The sequence below is a fragment of the Bison bison genome, unplaced genomic scaffold, assembly GCF_000754665.1.
Source record: "Bison bison bison isolate TAMUID 2011002044 unplaced genomic scaffold, Bison_UMD1.0 scf7180017864516, whole genome shotgun sequence".
In the NCBI taxonomy this organism is placed as follows: domain Eukaryota; kingdom Metazoa; phylum Chordata; class Mammalia; order Artiodactyla; family Bovidae; genus Bison; species Bison bison.
In genome coordinates this window covers 6,034,149-6,054,936 of record NW_011495069.1, presented here as the reverse complement: position 1 = coordinate 6,054,936, position 20,788 = coordinate 6,034,149, and the positions used below count along the sequence as shown (strand labels likewise).

Genomic DNA, 20,788 nt, shown 5'->3' with positions numbered 1-20,788 from the left:
CATGTGGAATCTTCCTGGAGCAGGGATCGAATCTGCGTTTCCTGTCTTAGCAGACTGATTCTTAACCACTGGACCACCAGGGAAGTCCCACCCCAGGTTTTTTAACACTGGGAAGCTTGGGCTACTCAACCAGCCTCACTCCCAGACAGAATTTCTTGGGCTTGACCTTTGAGAAGTCCAGCACCATTTTCCTGAAAGAAAGAAGTGCATCCATATCTCCAGAGCTGCCTAGGACAGCTGCACAGGTTGTGCACTGTACAACTTCAAGAGGTACCCAGGTGACAATGAGGATGGTGCCCCTTGGAGTTTTGGGAAACAGCAGTCCTTTGGGCCCTTCCACAAGGGGTCAGCATGGTGGAGTGGAAGAAGTGACTCACTTCTTCAACTCTGATGAGTCAGTTTTTCCTTGGAAGCATGAGGACTGACTGGCAGATCCTGATGGGTTACTGAAAGAGGAGAGTGGGAAGAGCCAAGAGAAGAAGGCAGAGAGGTCTTGACTGGCCCCCACCCCAAGAGTAGTGTGGAAACAGCTCTGAAAGGGAGAGTGCGGTACAGTTATCTCTCCATCCTCTGGTATGTAAAATGGGGCCAGTTACTTATGACTCTCAGGGTTATGGAGTGGAATAAGTAGCAAACAGGCAGTAAATGATGGCTTTTGTTATTAGCATCTTTAACACACTCCAGAGTCTGGCCAGAAATCCTTTTTCCCCAGCTCCCTCGCTCTCCTCCTTCAGCTGCCCTGAGCCCCTCAGTCCTGCCCATACAAACCATGGACTTCCACGCTTCCACAAATTTCTCCCAAGAATTCGTTTTCCCATCCACTCCTCTGGTGGCCAACTCCCGGCCCCATCCCTCGCTGAATTTTTTGGGCCACATTGCAGGGTCGTATGACCTGTTTGACCTTTCTCATGCCACTCAGGAAGGCCTGACATTCTGATGCCTGGGGCCACCACCAGGAATCTAGGTGATGCTCTCATTGTACCGCCCAGCACCTGCTCACAGGAACCAAAAGCGACCGACAAGCGGGTGGAGTCTGAGCCTCAGCCTGGTTTTTTTGGTTACGTGTATCGGCACTTCACTCTTTTTTTATACAGTGGTAAAGTAGTATATCTGGAGAAGGGAAAGGCTACCCACTCCACTATTCTGGCCTGGAGAAGTCCATAGACTGTATAGTCCACAGGGTCGCAAAGAGTCAGACACGACTGAGCGACTTTCACTTCAAAGTAGTATATATAACAAAATTTACCATTTCAAACCCACCACCTTTTTTTGGGCCATCACGAAGCCTGTGGGATTTCAGTTCCCAGACCAGGGATCGAATCCATACCCTCAGCAGTGAAAGTGCAAAGTCCTTAAAGTCTGGACCACCAAAGAATTCGCCACTTTAACCGTTTTTTTTCCTGCAGCATGAGACCAAAAAAAAAAAAAAAGATATTTCATCATTTCAAATGAATTAAGATTTAGCAAATGGGACTTCTCTGGCAGTCCAGTAGTTAAGACTTTGCCTTTCAAATGCAGGGCACGCAGGTTCTGTCCCTGGCTGGGGAGCTAAGATCCTACATGCCTTGTGGCCCAGAAGCCAAAACATAAAACAGAAGCAATGTTGTAACAAATTCAAAAGACTTTTTAAAAATGGTCCACATCAAAAAAAGAAAAGATTTGCCAAATATGGGGTTGGCCAAAAAGTTCGTTCGGATTTCTCAGTTATGTCCTATAGAAAAACCTAATGAACTTATTGGCCAACCCAGTATTTAAAACATTAGTTGCCATCACTTATTTCAGGGTTTCTGGCTGCTCTTATTCATTGAACTTACTATACAGATTTTTTTTATTGTGGTAAATATATATAACATAAAACTTACCCATTTTAATCATTTTTAAGTATACAAATCACTAGTATTAAGTATGCTGACATTGTTATATATCCATCACCACCTTCCATCTCCAGAACTTTTTCATCATTCAAAACTAAAACTCTATCAGTTCAATTGAGTTCAGTTGCTCAGTCGTGTCCAACTCTTTGAGACCCCATGAACCGCAGGACGCCAGGCCTCCCTGTCCGTCACCAGCTCCCGGAGTCCACCCAAACCCATGTCCATCGAGTCAATGATGCCATCCAACCATCTCATCCTCTGTTGTCCCCTTCTCCTCCTGCCGTCAATCTTTCCCAGCGTCAGGGTCTTTTCCAGTGAGTCAGCTCTTCACATCAGGTGCCCAAAGTATTGGAGTTTCAGCTTCAACATCAGTCTTTCCAATAAACACCCAGGACTGATCTCCTTTAGGATGGACTGGTTGGATCTCCTTGCAGTCCAAGGAACTCTCAAGAGTCTTCTCCAACACCACAGTTCAAAACCATCAATTCTTCGGCTCTCAGCTTTCTTTATAGTCCAACTCTCACATCCATACATGACCACTGTAAAAACCATAGTCTTGACTAGATGGACCTTTGTTGGCAAAGTAATGTCTCTGCTTTTGAATATGCTGTCTAGGTTGGTCATAACTTTCCTTCCAATTAAACAATAACTCTCCATTCTCTGTTCCTCCCAACACCTTTCTGCATTCTGTCTCTATGAATTTGGCTACCCTAGGTACTTCATATGACTTCAATATGAGTGGAGGCTTACAGTATTTGTCCTTTTGTATTTGGCTTATTTCACTCATCATAATGTCTTCTAAGTAACATGTTTCAGAATTCTGTTCCTTTTATAGCTGAATAATATTCTGTTGTATTACATACCACAGTTTGTTTATACATTCATAAACTGATGGGCAGACACTCAGCTTTATGTGTGTGCTCAGTCACTCAGTCATGTCCGACTCTTTGTGACCCCGTGGACTGTAGCCCGCCAGGCTCCTCTGTGTGTGGGATTCTCCAGGCAAGAATACTGGAGTGTTTTGCCATTTCCTTCTCCAAGGGATCTTTCTGACCCAGGGATTGAACCTGCATTGGCAGTTGGATTTCCCATCACACCACCTGGGAAGCCCTGGACACTCAGGTTGCCTCCACTTTTACTGGAGAACAGGAAGACGGGAAACTTCCTATCTGAGCCATCAGCACAGAGGGACCACTCATGATTGTCAAATATTACAAACCAAAAAGAAAGGTGTGTCTCATGACAAAAGCAGATATGTTCTTTAGGGCAGACTTAGAAAATATGTATGTGAAAGAAGAAAGTGAAAATCTCCTGTAATCCCATCTAAGAGAGAGAATTGCTATTAACCTGGTATTAGGACTTCACTGGCAGTCTAGTGGTTAAGACTCTGAGCTTCCACTGCAAGGGGTGTGGATTCAGTCCCTGGTTGGGGAACTAAGATCCTGCATGCCATGCAGTGCAGCCCAAAAAAAAAAAAAAAAGTTTTTGAAATGGTGTTACTGTTTGAAAGTCTGTGATTTCCCAGAATTCATATGTTAAAATCCCAACCCCCCCCAACATGACTGTATTTGGACATAGGGCCATTAGGGAGGTAATTAAGGTTAAATAAGGTCATAAGGATGGAGCCCTGATCCAGTAGGATTAGCGTCCTTAAAGGAGATAAGTCCTGGGTGTTCATTGGAGGGACTGATGTTGAAGCTGAAACTCCAATACTTTGGCCACCTGATGCGAAGAGCTGACTCATTGGAAAAGACCCTGATGCTGGGAAAGATTGAAGGCAGGAAAAGAAGGGGACAACAGAGGATGAGATGGTTGGATGGCATCACCAATAGAATGGACATGGGTTTGGGTGGACTCCAGGAGTTGGTGATGGACAGGGAGGCCTGGCATGCTGCAGTTCATGGGGTTGCAAAGAGTTGGACATGACTGAGCAACTGAACTGAACTGAAAAGACACTTCAGAACTTACTTGCTCTTTCTCCACCACGTGAGGGCTTAGCAAGAAGGTGGCTGTATAAAGCCCAGAAGAGAGCTCTGGCCAGAAACCAGATTAACGGACACCTTGATCTTAGACTTCCCAGTCTCCAGAATTGTGAGAAATGAATTGCTGCTAAGTAACGTAGTCTATAGTATTTTATTATGGCAGCCTGAGCTGACTAGGAAACATGGTTATCCCTCCAGTGCATATATATTTGTGGCCTTTTAAGCCAAAACCAAAACGGGATGATTCTTAGGTGGTGTATCATAGGAGTTAAGAGCACAGGCATTGGAATCAGATAGATCTGGTTTCAAATCTTAGCAGTGTAACTTTAGGCAGATCTGTCCCTTGTTTCTTCATCTGCAAATGGTGGTGATTACAGTATCTACCTCCAAGGACTGCTCTGAGGTCCAAATTAGAAAATGCTCCTAAAGGGCCTTGCACAGTTCCTGACACATGGTGAAAGGCAATTCAGTTCAGTTCAGTCAAAAGCCAATTAACTGGTGGTAAATTCATTTTTCACTGGACTATAGCTCCTTGTGCGAAGGAACTCTTCTGACTTGTCTGCTTTATGCCTTGTTCTCAGCACAGTACCTGGAGAATAGATGCCTAATATTTATCGAATGAGTAAACAGACGGTTCTATGAGAGCAGATGAGAGAGAGCAGCTAGCATGGTGGGTGATAGAATTATTGGCATCGGACAGTGCTCTGCAACCTCTCAGCAGAGCACAGCGGTTGGCTAAGTGCCTGGGTACCAGTGTTCACCCACCTGGGTTTCAATTCTGGTTCTGCTGGTTTCCAGATGTGCACATCTCTCTCTCTCTCTCTCTAAAACACACTTAAAATACAACTCTGAAGTGGGGATAAGTATAGTACCAACCTCAGAGGATTAAATGAGATGATCCATGTCAAGTGCCTAAAATAGCACCTTCCTCATAGAGTTTTTATGAGGATTAAAGGAGATCATCCATGAAAACACTGGTGCTCAACAAAATGCTTTATTCGCTTGTTGTCAACATGTCTGTTACTGGTTGTCATCCTCAGATCAAACAGCAGCAAATCAAAAGCGGAGACCCCCAGAACACCCAGCAGCCCCTCGAGCCCCACGTTCACCCCCTCGGTCTGCCTCCTGGCGCCCTGCTATCTCACGGGGGACTCTGTCCGGGACAAGTGTGTGGAGATGCTCTCTGCGGCTCTGAAGGCGGATGGTGAGAGAGCCTGAACCAGTGGCCGGGGAGGGAAGGGCTCCCCAAGATCTGGGAGAGGTGGTTTTTCTCCACACCATGAAAGTGGTACAAGATGCTGGAGTCCCCTGTACAAACAGGCTTCACTGCCAAGGTCATCTTCAACTGATGCCTATGTTTCCCGAATCTCTTTTAGATGATTACAAGGACTATGGAGTCAACTGTGACAAGATGGCATCAGAAATTGAAGATCATATCCTTGAGCTGTGCCAGGGCTGTGGGTGCCTAAACTGTCCAGCAGCAGGTGTCCCAAATGCAAGGGATCCAGGACAGTGAGTGGGCTAGGCTGTTTAGAAGCAGTACCTCATTTCATGTGGAGAGCAATCTCACAGGGAAGGTTCCCTCATTTTACAGGTGAGGTTAACTGAGGCTCAGAGCAGGTAAGTCCTTGCCAACGCCCATCAGCTAATAGTACTGGCAGAATTAAGATTTGAACCCAGCAAGTGTGACTCTACAACCTGAAGGTTGGGACTTCCCTGAACATCCAGTGGTTAGGACTCCACGCTTTCACTGCCAGGGGCCTGGGTTCAATCCCTTATCAAGGAACTAAGATCATGCAAGCTGTAACAGCCAGAAAAACAGCCAAAAATAAAAAGAACCCGAGGGCTCAGGGCTCAGAGAGGCTGTGTCTTGACAGGTCTGGGTTGTGACATCATCGAGGAGGTGAGACACAAAGAGAGGACAGCATTCCTCACGTTCAGCCTTCCCTCTCTTCCTCCTCTGAAGATAACAACTCCCGTCTTTGACCCCCCAAGTATCAGGCTCTGTGTCTTGGTCAGTCGACACTTCCTACCTCTGTAGATTGCTGGGAGAAATATCAATAACCTCAGATATGCAAATGATACCACCCTAATGGCAGAAAGCGAAGAGGAACTAAAGAGTCTCTTGATGAAAGTGAAAGAGGAGAGTGAAAAAGCTGACTTAAATCTCAGCATTCAAAAAATGAAGATCATGGCATCAGGTAAAAAAGTGGAGAGTGACAGACTTTATTTTCTTGGGCTCCAGAATCACTGAGGATGGTGACTGCAGCCGTGAAATTAGAGGACGCTTGCTCCTTGGAAGAAAAGCTATGACAAACCTAGGTAGCATATTCAAAAGCAGAGACATCACTTTGCCAACAAAGGTCCTTATAGTCAAAGCTATGGTTTTTCCAGTAGTCATGTATGGATGTGAGAGTTGGACCATAAAGAATACTGAACATCAAATAATTGCCGTTTTTGAATTATGGTGCTGGAGAAGATTCTTGAGAGTTCCTTGGACTACAAGGAGATCAAAGCAGCCAATCCTAAAGGAAATCAGTCTTGAATATTCATTGGAAAGACTGATGCTGAAGCTGAAACTCCAATACTTTGGCCACCTGATGCAAAGAGCTGATTTGCTGAAAAAGACCCTGATGCTGGGAAAGATTGAGGGCAGGAGGAGAAGGGGATAATGGAGGATGAGATGATTGGTTGGCATCATTGACTCAGTGGACATGAGTTTGAGCAAACTCTAGGGGATAGTGAAGGATAGTGAAACCTGGCGAGCTTCATGGGGTCACCAAGAGTCAGACAAGACTTAGTGGCTGAACAATAACAACCTCTGTTAACACTTAAAACAATCTCTGTGAGGCAGGGGCTGTTGTTCCCAGTTTACAGATGAGGCAACTGAGGCTCGGGAACTACTGAGTGTCAAAGCTGAACTGAAAACCTTAGTCTTTGGATTCCATGTCCTGAGTTCTTCCCCTATATGCCATGCTCCCACCATCTGAAAGCAGCCTTGTATAGACAGAGGAGATGTCTGCTGTGTGGTCTGGCCAATTGAACTGAAAGTTTTTTTGTTGCCTTTTTTGTTGTCTTGCCGGGAAAGTCCCACGGGCAGAGGAGCCTGGAAGGCTACGGTCCATGGGCTCGTGGAGTTGGACAAGACTGAGTGACCAGGAGTTACTTACTGACACTTACTTGCTGTGTTGTTTTAGCAATGCCTTGAGCTTGCTGGGCCTTAGTTCCCCAATCAGGGATAGAACCCAGGCCCCCTGCACTGGAAACATGGTGTTCTAACCACTGAACCACTAGGGAAGTCCCAAGATTTCTGTCTTGAGAGAAGAAGGGCCTCCACACTGTGCCCCACTGAGTGAATGCATAGAATTCCTTTTACTGGAGACAAATCTTTGCATATCAAAGAAGTGTGGAGGCTGGGGACAGACTCCCCAGGGAACAGGGGTGTGAGTGTCCCATTGAGGCCCTTTCCTGCCCTCCTGGGCTCTACCTAGGGGCTCAGCAGGTTAGGGAAGGTACAGGGGCCAGTCTCAGAAAACAGATTTGCCTCCCTCGATCTCTTGCCTAAGAACCACCCTAATAGCCTCCAACACATCTCCTGGGAGTTTCCCTCCACCATCATTTGGTTATTAACCAGCACTTCTTGAACTAATCTCATTCCTGTCCAAGTTCACTCTCAAAATTTCTAATTAATTCAGGAACACAGAACACGAGGCATCAGAGCTATTACGAGCTTCATCTTTGTTTTCTCCCGAACAGTTGTCCCTCCGAGAAGGTCCCTCCACCTTCAAGCCCAGTTAGAGAAGATGACCCAGTGCATGGCCTCCACTGATGGCCTTCCGTCCTCTGAATGACCCTCTTCTGAAGGAAAGGCCATCAGAGCTGCACCAACAACCCTTCAGCTCTTTGTTCGTAGGTGGTGGGAGGTCAGAGGGAGGAGGAGTTTGGGGGCCTGGACGAACATGGCAGCCTTGGGGCTCACATGTGCTCATGTCGGGGTGGGGAGGAGGTTGCGGGGAGGGGGGGCAGGAGGTCAGTGATGCCTGGGTCTGCTCCGCCTCATCCTCCTCTGCGACCTTGATGAAAGGAGGCAGACTCAGGAAGAGGCGGACGAAAGGATCCTCAGCCCTGCTGTCCCCACTTATCAAGCACATCTCCACTTCCAAGGATCCCAAACACATAAGATTTTTAAACAAATACTGGGGCTTCCGAGTGCATGAGAGCATATTCTTCCTTCTCAGATTTTATTGTACTATACAAACAAAAACAGAAAAAATAAATACCACCACCTTCCCTCCCACCACTTGGAGCTAGCCAGCTGTGTCCGTTTCTCCACATTCCCCACAGTTGCTTTCTCGTATATATAGGGCTTTTCCCAGAAAAGGCTTCATCTTCCTGATTCTTCTTGGCTTCGCGGAGGCCAAGAAAATGTGGCTGTGTTCCCTGAGCTCCTCTGGAGGAGGGAGGAGGGGGAGGGAGCAAGGAGGAGGCCCATCTGGGATGCAGCTTCTGGACAGAGAACTCCCTGTGGTCGGTGGCCAGGGGTGACTTCCTGCTGGGTGAGTGGAGAAGAGAGTGTTACCGTCAGGAGGGAGTCTGGCTTCCAGCCCTGCCTCTGCCGGGAATGTGCCCTGTGACCTTGAGCAAGGGCCTGTACCCTTTCTGAGCCTCAGCTTCCTCATCTATTAATGAGCAAAGTAACTGACCAGCAATTCCCAAAGTGCGTTCTGCAATAGGTATTCCTAGAGAAAAAGAGAGGAAGGGGAGGTTGTTCTGTGTTGTAATGTGCTCGGACACCAGATGAAACAAAAGCCAATGCGTTCTTTATTGTAATACTTCCTAGAGCCTTAGACACGTGGCCCCCAATCTGATGTTTTCCTCTGACAGCTGGACTTAAAAGTGTCCAGGAGCCCTTCCAAACTAGGGGGTCATCGTCATCACTATCATCTAAGCCCCTAAAAGTTGAGCATTTGACGCGCCCCAACCACCACACGAGTGCAGCATGCAGCTTAGCTCAGGGAATCCTCATGACAACCTGTGTTTTACGGAGAGGGAAGCCGAGGCACAAAGAGGTCGTGGGCTCACCTGAGGTCACACAGGAGGCTCAAACAAACCCAGACTGCCCATTCCTGGGGTCCCTGGCCCCACAGCGCTTGTGATGACCCGATCTCACCTTGAAGGCTATTTCCTGTCCCTGATATGTGGCTGATCCCAAATGCCCACGTGAGGACCCTGACTTGGGGAGTCAGAGGCCATGAAGGGGTCTGACCCCTGTCCAAGTTGGGGGTACTCACTCGAGCACTTGGGGTGAGCTGAGTCCAAGGAAAGAGAGAGATGGCCTTGGGGCTCCTCAGGCTTCAGGGACTGGCTCCCCATGCTCCCGGGCCCCTCTATGAGTGGCTGGCTGGCCCTTGACTGTGTCACGTATCTACCAGGAGCTCAAGAGCACGGACATGAAGTACCGGAACCGCGTACGCAGCCGCATCAGCAACCTCAAGGACCCCAGGAATCCCGGCCTGAGGCGGAACGTGCTCAGCGGGGCCATCTCCGCGGGGCTCATTGCCAAGATGACAGCAGAGGTGAGGGCAGGGCCGGGGCCCCTCCAGTCTTGCCCAAGGCTGAGGCAGAGGCTTGCGACGCAGTGATAAGCCAGGGGCTACCTTAGCTAGGGACCATCTCGGACGCCCCATCCCTCAGGGCCTCTGGGTCAGAACAGTGAACACAGCTACCAGGCATTCAGCATTGCGCTCGTCGCTTCAGGCACATGGGCCAGTTTAGCTTCACACCAATGGAGGCAGAAATGTTTATCATCTCCAGTCTTACAGGTGAGGACACTGAAGTTCAGAGGATTTAACTGATTCGCCTGTGCACACAGCCAGAAAAGGTTGATGCCAGGAGCCAAGCTGTTCAGCCTCGGAGCATCTGCTCCTCCCCACTTTAGTTCGTTTGTTTGCTTGTTTTTGTTTTGGCTGCGCCGGGTCTTCATCGCAGCGCAGACGTGGCGCTCGGGCTGTTGCTCCGTGGCACGTGGGGTCTTAGCTCCCCTGCACCTGCATCCGCCACATGTTGTTCAGTAGCTCGGTTGTGTCTGACTCTGCGACCTCGTGGACTGCAGCATGCCAGGCTTCCCTGTCCTTCACTGTCTCCCAGAGCTTGCTCAAACCAATGTCCATTGAGTCGGTAACACTATCCAACCATCTCCTCTTCTCTTTCCCCCTTCTCCTCCTGCCTTCAATATTTCCCAGCATGGGGGTCTTTTCCAATGAGTGGGCTCATCTCATCAGGTGGCCAAAGTATTGGAGCTTCAGCTTTAGGATTTCCTTTAGAATGGACTGGTTGGATCTCCTTGCAGTCCAAGGGACTCTCAAGAGGCTTCTCCAACCCCACAGTTCAAAAGCATCAATTCTTTGGCTCTCAGCTTTCTTTATAGTCCAGCTCTCACATCCATACATGAATACTGGAAAAACTATAGCTTTGACTAGACGGACCTTTGTCAGCAAAGTAATGTCTGTGGTTTTTAATATGCTGTCTAGGTTGGTCATAGCTTTTCTTCCAAGGAGCAAGCGTCCCCCACATAGGAAGGCAGCTTCTTAACGACTGGACCACCAGGGAAGTCCCTCCTCCCTGCTTTGTGATCTGCCTCCCTCTTCTGCCTCGTTCAGTCCTACATCCCATTCCCCAGCTCTGGGCCCAAGTCTGAATCAGAGTCCCTGACTCTATGGAGCACAACAGACATGTATACAGATATATTTCATACAGAGGTGGTGGCTGCCATGATAGAGCCACTGTGGGAACTTAATAGGAAGGAAGGATTGACCCAGTGTGAAGGAGTCACTAAGGGAAGGAAAAGGGAACAAGCCTGTTTGAGGGAGTATGTGCAGTGGTTAGAAGCTTGGGAGCTGCACCAAACTGCCCTGGTTTGACTTCTGCCTCTGCCGCTGAGCTATGTGATCTTAGACCAGCCACTTTACCTCTCTATGCCTCAGTTTTCTCATCTGTAAATTGGGAATAACAGCTATCTCACGAAGGACAGAATGAGTTAACACATGTAAAGTGTTTAAAGGGGCTTCCCTGGTGGCTCAGAGGTTAAAGCGTCTGCCTGCAATGCGGGAGACCTGGGTTCGATCCCGGGGTTGGGAAGATCCCCTGGAGAAGGAAATGGCAACCCACTCCAGTATTTTTGCCTGGAGAATCCCAGGGACGGGGAGCCTTGGTGGGCTGCCGTCTACAGGGTCACACAGAGTTGGACACGACTGAAGCGACTTAGCAGTAGCAGCAGCAGCAACAACATATACCCAGGGTTACACATGCAACTTGGCTTAACAGTATCCTCTTTCCTTGTGAGGTGGCGCTGCAACTTAGATGGGAACCCAGCCTGCGTTTCCATCTGCCTCTCACTCTGTGGCTCTGGGGTCCCTTTGCCTCTGTGCGTGTGTCATGAGAATGCTATCATCAGAGTGTCTTACAGGCGGTCGCAGAGACATTGGGAAACCGGGCCCTGGAAAACCAACAGCAAGGTGTAGACATGGGTGTGAGCCACGCCTGGCAAGTTCCCAGAAGCCCGAGGCTGGAACAGAGCTGGGTGCCTGAGTTAGGACAAAGGCTCCAGAAGTCTCAGCAAAGTAACCAGCCAACTCTGGCCCCATCCAAGGACTATTCACTAGAACAGGGCAAGAGAATCAGGTGATCAACAGGCCCAAGAAGAGGCTGACCAGGCCAAGGACAGCAACCCAGGACCACACCAGGCCTCCCCGGGGATTGCCAGTGCCAGCCACCAAAGGGCCCCCGCCAGCACCCCAGGCAACAGAGGTCCAGAGGGCCTTCTTCTTGGGGTCAGCTTCTACTCTAGGCAGGAAATTTCTATAAGAAATATAGGATCAGGGCTTCCCTGGTGGCTCAGTGGTAAAGAATCCACCTGCAATGCAGAAGTCATGGGTTTGATCCCTAATCCGGGAAGCTCCTATGCTGAGGAGCAGCTAAGCCCGTGGGCCACAACTATTGAGCCTGTGCCCTAGGGCCCAGGAACTACAACTACGGAAGCCTGTGTGCGCCCCAGAGCCCATGGTCTGCAACGAGAGAAGCCACTGCAGTGGGAAGCCCAGGCACCACAACGGGAGAGCAGCCCTCACTCACCACAACTAGAGAAAAGCCTTCGTAACAACGAAGACCTAGCACAGCCAAAATAATAATAATGAAATACAGGACCATTTTCGCTCCAATAAGAAAAATAACAGCTTGGACTACAAAGAAAGCTGAGTGCTGAGGAATTGATGCTTTTGAACTGTGATGTTGGAGAAGACTGGAGAGTCCCTTGGACTGCCAGGAGATCCAACCAGTCCATCCTAAAGGAAATCAGTCCTGAATATTCATTGGAAGGACTGATGCTGAAGCTGAAACTCCAATACTTTGGCCATCTGATGCGAAGAACTGACTCATTGGAAAAGACCCTGATGCTGGGAAAGATTGAGGACAGGAGAAGGGGACGACAGAGGACGAGGTGGTTGGATGGCATCACCAACTTGATGGACATGAGGTTGAGTAAACTCTGGGAGTTTGTGATGGACAGGGAGGCCTGGAGTGCTGCAGTCCTTGGGGTTGCAAAGAGTCAGACACGACTGAGCGACTGAACTGAACAGGACCGTTGTTGCTCCAATAAGAAAAATAACAGCTTGGGGTTGGGCTGCCTGCTATGCGGTGGCTCAGAAGACAGGGCCTCCCATCAGACAGAGCCTGGCGAAGCGGATGTGCACGTGTGACTGGCCATCCCTCTCTGCCTCCTGGGTCTCCCTAACTCCTTTTCTATGTCTCTTTCCTGCTCCACCTGATGCCCTCATGTTTCCTTCGTTCTGCTTTTCCTCTCACACCCAGGTGATTCAGAAAATGGGGTGGATTCTGAAATATCCCTTAGAACTGTTGAGTGGATACATTGACAGCCTGCAGGGAGAGGGGCTTTGTCTGCTCCCAGCGTCAAGGCCAGTGCCTGCTGTGTCTTACTACTACTACTACTACTACTAAGTCCCTTCAGTTGTGTCCGACTCTGTGCGACCCCATAGACGGCAGCCCACCAGGCTCCGCCATCCCTGGGATTCTCCAGGCAAGAACACTGGAGTGGGTTGCCATTTCCTTCTCCAATGCATGAAGGTGAAAAGTGAGAGTGAAGTCGCTCAGTCTTAAGTGCTCAACAAATATGTTTCAAATTCACCTTGTACATGACGTGAAGATCCAGTGTCATCGCTTACTTCCCTCATTTTCAACCTTATTTTTCATATTACTGTACTGACTCCATGTGTCTCTGATGTGCTTCCTAAATAAGGCAGGCAAAGATAGGTAAATGGATTGGTGAGTGGATAGATTTTTTTTTTTTTTTTTTCTCTCTCTCACTCTCTTTTTAAATTGAAGTTTAGTTGATTTCCTGGTCTGTTTCTTAGCTGGAACAGTCTGACCCTGGCCTGGTCTCCCACATTCCTCACCTTGAACCCACCCCAAATACCCTTCCTCAAACACGTTAGTCTTGTCCTCTGATCTCTCACATCTATTATTCTCTTCCTCTGGAATGTGCCATGCCCCTTGGGAAGTTGTGCTTATCTTTCAAGTCTGGTGAAGGTGTTAATTTCTTTAATGAGCCTCCCTGCCCCCAGGCAGTTAGCCACTAGTCAGGCTTTCCCTGCACTTTGCAGACCTTTGCTTTAGTTCCAAAGACCCTGATGCTGGGAAAGACTGAGGGCAGGAGGAGAAGGGGGTGACAGAGGATGACATGGTTGGATGGCATCACTGACTCAATGGATGAGTCTGAGCAACTCCAGAAATAGTGAAGGACAGGGAAGCCCGGTGTGCTGCAGTCCATGGGGTCGCAGAATCAGACACCACTGAGCAGCTGAACAACAACACTGTCTTGAAATCTTAGGTCAGTGCTTGGAGACAGGAGCCAAATACCTGGAGACAGGAACCAAATCATCTCTCAGTCCATAGGGCTTAGGGGCAGTGGTGCACTGTCGGTGCCTACCAGCTCCAGAGCGATGATCGTGTGTAGCTGTTCCCAACTCTGTGTTCAGTTACATCACATCAGTAGCTTGAAAGGCTGTGGTGGGATTGTTTACGCCATGGAAATTCGTGGATGCTACAAATCAGCCACTCGCCGTGGCCAAAGCCAGTTTACCAGCGTGTCAGTGCTGTGAAAGGCATTCAAGAGATTGATATCCAATACCCTTTGAAAGAACAAATATAGTATGCTCTGGAAAGTCCCCCAACATTAAAGTCAGCTGCTTTTTGCTTATATAGCCTGGGGTTGACTTGTGGGCTTTCCCAGTGGCTCAGCAGTAAAGAATCTACCTGCAGTACAGGAGCTGCAGGAACCGTGGGTTCGATCCCTGGGTCGGAAAGATCCTCTGGAGAAGGAATGGCGACCCATTCCAGTGTTCTTACCTGGGAAATCCTATGGACAGAGGAGCCTGGCAGGCTACAGTCTGCGGGGTTGAAAAGAGTCGGAAACAACTGAGCATGATGACTTGCTATGTCTATAGCCCTGCCCGTGGTTAGGACCTGGTCCTCGCACTTGACACACTAGGAGTTCAGCTTTCATGTACACAGGATGACTTGGCTGCTACTGCGAAGTCGCTTCAGTCGTGTCCAACTCTGTGCAACCCCATAGACGGCAGCCCACTAGGGCTCCCCCATCCCTGGGATTCTCTAGGCAAGAATACTGAAGTGGGTTGCCATTTCCTTCTCCAATGATAACTTGGGGGCACTAGTAAAAATGCATATTCCTGGGCCTGCCCATAGAGTTTTGGATTCATAGGAATCTGCATTTTATCAGGAAACACAATTGGTTATAATGCAGAAATCAGCACACAAGATTTGTTTGACCTTTAGGCCAACTCTGTTCTCCACGATTTAAGGGGTCAGGCTAAATGGTAGTAATTAAAATGTTTAGCCAGTGCCAAATCCTCTCTTATTATTTTTTTGAAATTTGGTAAATGCCACAAGGTGTGTAGGATCTCAGCTCCCCGACCAAGGATTGAACCTTGTCCACAGCAGTGAAAGCACCAAGTCCTAACCACTGGACCACCAAGGAGCTCCCCAGATTCTCTTTTAACATTAGGTTCAGGGGATTCCTTGGCAGTCCAGTGGTTAGGACGCCACACTTCCACTTCAGGGAGCATGGGTTCCATCCCTAGCAGGGAACTAAGATTCTACATGCTATGTGGTGAAGCCAAAAAAAAAAAAAATTAGCTTCAGCCATCTTCCTCCCCCTAAACCGAGGCTAACTAGAGCTCTCTCCAGCTTGGGTGTCCCCCTCTCTTCTGGAAGAAGGTCAAGGCAAGTGAGATGTCTAGGGAGATAGACACAACAAAGGGGAGGGCCTGGATAATGCATAGACTGGGTGTCTACAGGGAGCTGACAGGAGATAGGAGGCTCTATTCTATAGGAACATTATAGAAAAAGATGTTCCATGATGCAGTCACAGGTGAGCAGTCAGTGGTGTGAACCCAGGAGCCTCAGGTCCTGCTTGGGTGGGGTAGCTGCAGTAAGTTGTAGAGAGTTGAGGCCAAGGTTCCCACCAGGCACAATGGCCTGGCTGAATGGTAATCACAGCTTAGACAGGCTTTCAGTCAAGTCCAGCCCGGAAGGACACGGGAACATCACAGATCACGGGGTCAGTGGTCAAATAAGCTTAAGCAGGAAGGTTCAGGCAGGTTCCTGAGGTCCTTGGCGGGCGTTGTGAGCACCAGAGCTGAGAAAATGTACACGAGATTGTTGACTCTGGGCGGACGCTGTTTGTCTTGTGCTGTCCCGTACTTGCCCTGCTGTACTTGGCCTGGTCAGAGCCCGGGGTTTGACCTGCCACCCAGAGGCAGAACGGGGACTCTTCCGGTAAAGCCTTGCCCCAGCCGGGACAGGGCCAGGCTTCCTTCCAGTCCAGAATGTCCCCCTTCCTCTGTTCAAGCTCCCTGAAACCCAGGTGTGGGGTAGAGCTCCTGGGGGCTCCCTAGCCCTGAAGGGCACACTCCTTTTTCTCCAGGAAATGGCCAGTGATGAGCTGAGGGAACTGAGGAATGCCATGACCCAAGAGGCCATCCGTGAGCACCAGATGGCCAAGACCGGCGGCACCACCACCGACCTCTTCCAGTGCAGCAAGTGCAAGAAGAAGAACTGCACCTACAACCAGGTATGGCGTGGGGGCGGCGACCAGAAGGAGCTGAGGGACACGCCAGCGGGGAGGAGGGGCTACAATGCTAGGCTGCGGAGAGGGCACGTCTTGGTTCCCCAGCATGGTACATCTGTGGCTTCTAGAAAAGATGCAGAGAGAAGCACCCAGATCTGTGTGAGGTGCGACCAGATCTGTCCTGCAGCCAGCATAAGAAGACCAGACCTACAGGGGGCACAGAACTTCTGCAGAGTCACAGATGGTTGGAAGAGAACTTGGCAATAAAAACTCTGCTTCCTCACTTCACACACGGGGAGACTGAGGTCCAGAGCGGACAGGCTTTGTCTAAAGCGGCAAAGACGGTTAGTGGCAGAAAGAATAATAAGCCCAGATCCAGACCTTTCTGCCTCCAGTCCAGCCAAGCTGGTGGGAAAGCCTAAGGGACTGAGCCCTGAGTCCTGAGGGTGAAGACCACTGCCCTGGCCTGGCCTCCTGTTTCTGGGTTACACATGTTATGCCCTTGAGGCACCAATATTCTTGGATTTGGATTAGTGCTCAGTTATTCTGGCTCAGACGGTAAAGCGCCTGTCTACAATGCGGGAGACCTGGGTTCGATCCCTGGGTCAGGAAAATCCCCTGGAGAAGGAAATGGCAATCCACTCCAGAACTATTGCCTGGAAAATCCCATGGACAGAGGAGCCTGGTAGGCTACAGTCCATGGGGTCGCAAAGAGTCGGACACGACTGAGCGACTTCACTTTCTGTTATTCTAGATCTCTATTCATTCCCCCATCTGCTTGTCAAGCAAGCACCTTGCCCCTGGGGACATGTGGTTGCAGCAGGAATAGTCAGCCCTGCCTTCCAGGAGTCCCTTGGAGAATTCCCATGCAGGAATCCAAAGATGTGTGTGCAGGTTCCTGCTGTCTGCAGAGTTCTCTCTGCTGGGGTGTCACTGCTCTGCAGTGACAAGGCCGTGCTGTGCTGTGTCCTCCTGGCCCACGGCTGGGCACACTCATTAGCCGGGGACTCCCTCCCATCCCACAGACACCAGCTGACACCATTCACAGCTAAGAGTCTTCAAAGCCACAACTTGCTACATGTCATGGCCGTCCAGGGTGGACTGCAGAAAATCAGAACAGCAGTTGTTACATCCAGAAATGCCTGGGATTTGCTGGGGCAGACCTGGTTTCTGGACCTGAACGGTCTAGTTAAAGGGATAAGAAACCAGAAAACAACACTAAATATCCCCCATGACCTTCAAATCCTCTTTCCTCTCCGGGCTTCTGTTCTTCCACCTGTAAAATGAAGAAGAAACGGAATGATCCCTAAGAGTGCTTCCAGCTCACTCAGTTCTAATCAGAGAGGTACATCCAACGGGATGTGTTCATTTTTCCTGTAGGAGATGAGTCTTGAAGCAAGAGAAGAGAGGTCAGTCAGTTCAGAAGGATCAACAAGAAGAGCGCAGAGGTCAGGCTGAGCCAGTGAGATACTGGAAGGGAGCCGACAGGCCCGCGAGGAGAGAGGAGAACATGTGCACACACAATGGAGTCTCAGTGGTGAGGGCACTGCCAAAGTGGCGTGGGAATAACGGCGCCAGCCTCTGTGATTTGACCTACTTCTACAGTGGGAGCCGTGGCAGGTCCAAGAGCGGGGTGGGCGACTTCACGAGTGGTCCCGCTCTCTTTTTTCTCTCAGGTGCAGACACGCAGCGCTGATGAGCCCATGACAACCTTTGTCTTATGCAACGAGTGTGGCAATCGCTGGAAGGTCTGTATGTCTGTATCCTTCTTCCTCCCCTGTCGTCCTCAGGCGCCGCCCCACTTAAGAAGTAGTAGGCACACAGCTCCAAATGGGGGCTGGGGGAGCAGTTTGCCAGCCTGCACAGAGCAGGTCTGCAGAGCTGGAGATAGCGGTGCATTGTTGGGAAGGCAAGCCCAGAGGACACATGTGTGTGCACGTTTTTGTTTTGGAAAGCACCCAGCTGGGGTGGGGACAGCAGCCGGCATTTTATCACAGGATGGGCAAGTCTGTCATTTGAACACAGATGGAGATCCTGAGATCCCCGGGGTTGCGGGGAGGGCGGGGTGGGAAGGAAAAACAATAGCCCTCTGCACTTGGACCACACCTCTCTGCAAAGTGCTTCCACAGATGCTGTTTCCTTTGAGCCCGGTCACAGCCAGGGGACGACTGAGCCCTGTCAAACAGGCACTGCTCTCAAATGCACCCAGGTCGTCCTCCCCTCCTAAGGCAACTCTGGAAAAGCCTTACGTTACCCCAGGCTGTCACCCAGGCAGCCCCAGCTCCCGCAAAGGCGGCCGTTTTGTCTTCAGGCATGGGAGCCAAGCAAAGGCTGCTCCTGGAGTGCTCCTTCCCACCCCGTCTTCTGAACCACCTGAGTGTGGTCACATGATTAATGTCCCCTTCCAGTGCCGTCTGATATGCATGTGTGCTGTGTGCTGTCTGGGTCACCGGGCAGCCGGCAGGTGCTTCAAAAGTTGTAAGGTCCTTAGCGAGGACTGAGCGTGAGACTGGAGTCAGGAGCCCTGGTTTCCCATCTGCACGCTGCCCTACTCACTGTGTGAGCCTGAGCATGTCACCACCTCCCTGAGCTAAAGGGTGATGCTAATGCCTTTCTCCCGGGCTGATTATGAAGACTGTTACATACATACACATGCTTTGCAACCACTACGAGAAACGTTTCTTCATAATATTACTCTCACTTTGAGATGAGGAAATTGAGCTACTGAAATGGTTAACGAGCATAAAGTCAAGCAGTTTGGAGCACGGAAAGACAGTGCTCCAAATTCCTGACCTTTCTATGACTTTATGAAGGGCCTTGACGGCCCTGGGGCCTCATAAGAACTGCCATGTTTTTTTAGGGTAAAAGTCAGATGATTATGTATTTTCTTCTTTCATTCACCTGTTGAGCACTTAGAGGTGAAGCCAGGATAATGGCATACTGGTTTCAAGCACAGGCTTGGGTATCAAGCTCAAATCCTAGCTTTATCACTCACAAAGTGACTTTGCCAAGTGCCCTGAACTCTCTAGGCCTGGATTTCCTCATCTATAAAATAAGGGTAGGAATATAGCCCACAGAGCTATTTTGAGGATTAGAGAAGGTAATACATGTGAAAAAAAACAGGGCCTCTGACAGCTCAAATGGTATCTTTGTCAAATTAGGGAAAGGTGTTCTTCCTGCAGGTAGATGTAGCCTTGCACTTGGGTCCAGAACTTGGGAAACAGCAGGGATGGAGTTTCAGCCCCAACCTGCTCCTGTGGGGAGGCTCTCTTGTGAACAACCTGTACAACCACATAAAAAAGTCCCGAGCATATATATGCCTGGTGCCTAGAAACCACCATTCTTATTATTCACAGTTGTTACCTGTTAGTATCATGGGAGCTCGCAAGTCATTTAACCTGTCTGAGCTACTTCTTTCCCTGTGAAAATGCAAGTATTATAATGGTGCTTATCTCACAGGGTGACTATGAGGAGGAAATGAGTTGATGTATGTTAATACTGCTTAGCCCAGAGTAACTGCTCAATAAATAGTAGCTTTTATGAGTGTTACTGTTGGGCAAAAGACATTCTACATGCTCCAAACCCAACTCCTCCTCCCTGATTCCCAGAGAGAAACTGGAATTTGGAAGTTGGAGAGGCAGGTCCCACTAGAGGTGGCAGCTACGTGGCTTTGGACAAAATTTCCAGGTAGTGTCCGCTGCCATGTGGGAGGCCTGCTGTCTAACCAAGCTATGAGTAATAATCATGGTGGTTTCTGACCATAAATTCAGAGCCCACCACATGTCCGGCATCAAATTTCCATTCATTGCTTGAATATCTTTTTCTTCATGGATCGGCATTATGGTCCCATTTTACAGATGAGTGATTTTTTCAGGGTTGCGCCGCTAAGAGTGACAGGGCGGGGATCTGGACTGCTCTGTGTGGCTCCAGGCTTCCCGGGTGGCTCAGTGGTAAAGAACCTGCCTGCCAATGCAGGAGACGCACGTTTGATCCCTGGGCTGGGAAGATCCCCTGGAGGAGGAAACGGCAACCCACTCCAGTATTCTTGCCTGAAAAATCCCATGGACCGAGGAGCCTGGTGGGCTACAGTCTGCGGGGTCGCAAAGAGTCGGACACGACTGAGTGAATGAACACAATCCTGCGTGGCACCAGACCCCACCTTCCCTTTCATGTCCCCTCCACGTGCCTTTACCCTCTTTGAGTGGCGCAAAGAAAGTTCTAAAACGCTGTTGCCTTCTTGGTTTTGTAGTTCTGCTGACAGAACCACCAACCAGGATTTCAGTGAACAAGGTGAGGAAGAACAAAGAGAAACCACCAAGCCCTTCGTAAACTGGAGAAAAATAAAAATTAAGATGAAGAGAAATGCTGAACTCTGAATGGGGCATTAGGGATCAGAGGGAGAACTCCTTTACAAATTACTAATCATTTATCAATAGGGATGGGCTTCCCAGGTGGCTCAGTAGGGAAAGAATCCCCCTTTTGATGCAGGAGTTGCAGGAGACGCGGGTTCGATCCCTGGGTTGGGAAGATCTGCTGGAGGAAGAAATGGCAACCCACTCCAGTATTCTTGCCTAGAAAATTCCACGGAAAGGGGAGCCTGGTGGGCTTCAGTCGATGGGGTCACAAAGGTTCGGACACAACTGAGCACAGTAGAGCAGAAGCACATTGACAGGCACTGGCGAATGGGGGAGGCTAACGGGTGTGATTCTAAGTCCGTGTGGACAGACCTCTTGCAGAAAAACTCAAGACTTCAGAGCCCCAGAGCTAAGGGG

General features: G+C 49.5%; 1 protein-coding gene across 1 annotated transcript in view; it reads left to right on the top strand.

Annotated features, from left to right (window-relative positions):
- The window catches only part of TCEA3 (transcription elongation factor A (SII), 3), a 43,976-nt gene extending 23,597 nt beyond the window's left edge, over positions 1 to 20,379 (top strand). The window contains exons 6-11 of the mRNA XM_010830032.1: positions 4,897 to 5,060; positions 5,233 to 5,289; positions 9,278 to 9,432; positions 15,873 to 16,019; positions 17,693 to 17,764; positions 20,266 to 20,379. Coding sequence (XP_010828334.1) covers positions 4,897 to 5,060; positions 5,233 to 5,289; positions 9,278 to 9,432; positions 15,873 to 16,019; positions 17,693 to 17,764; positions 20,266 to 20,274 — 604 coding nt within the window. The 3' untranslated portion in view covers positions 20,275 to 20,379. The remainder of the gene's footprint in view (positions 1 to 4,896; positions 5,061 to 5,232; positions 5,290 to 9,277; positions 9,433 to 15,872; positions 16,020 to 17,692; positions 17,765 to 20,265) is intronic.
- The last annotated feature ends 409 nt before the right edge of the window (positions 20,380 to 20,788 follow it).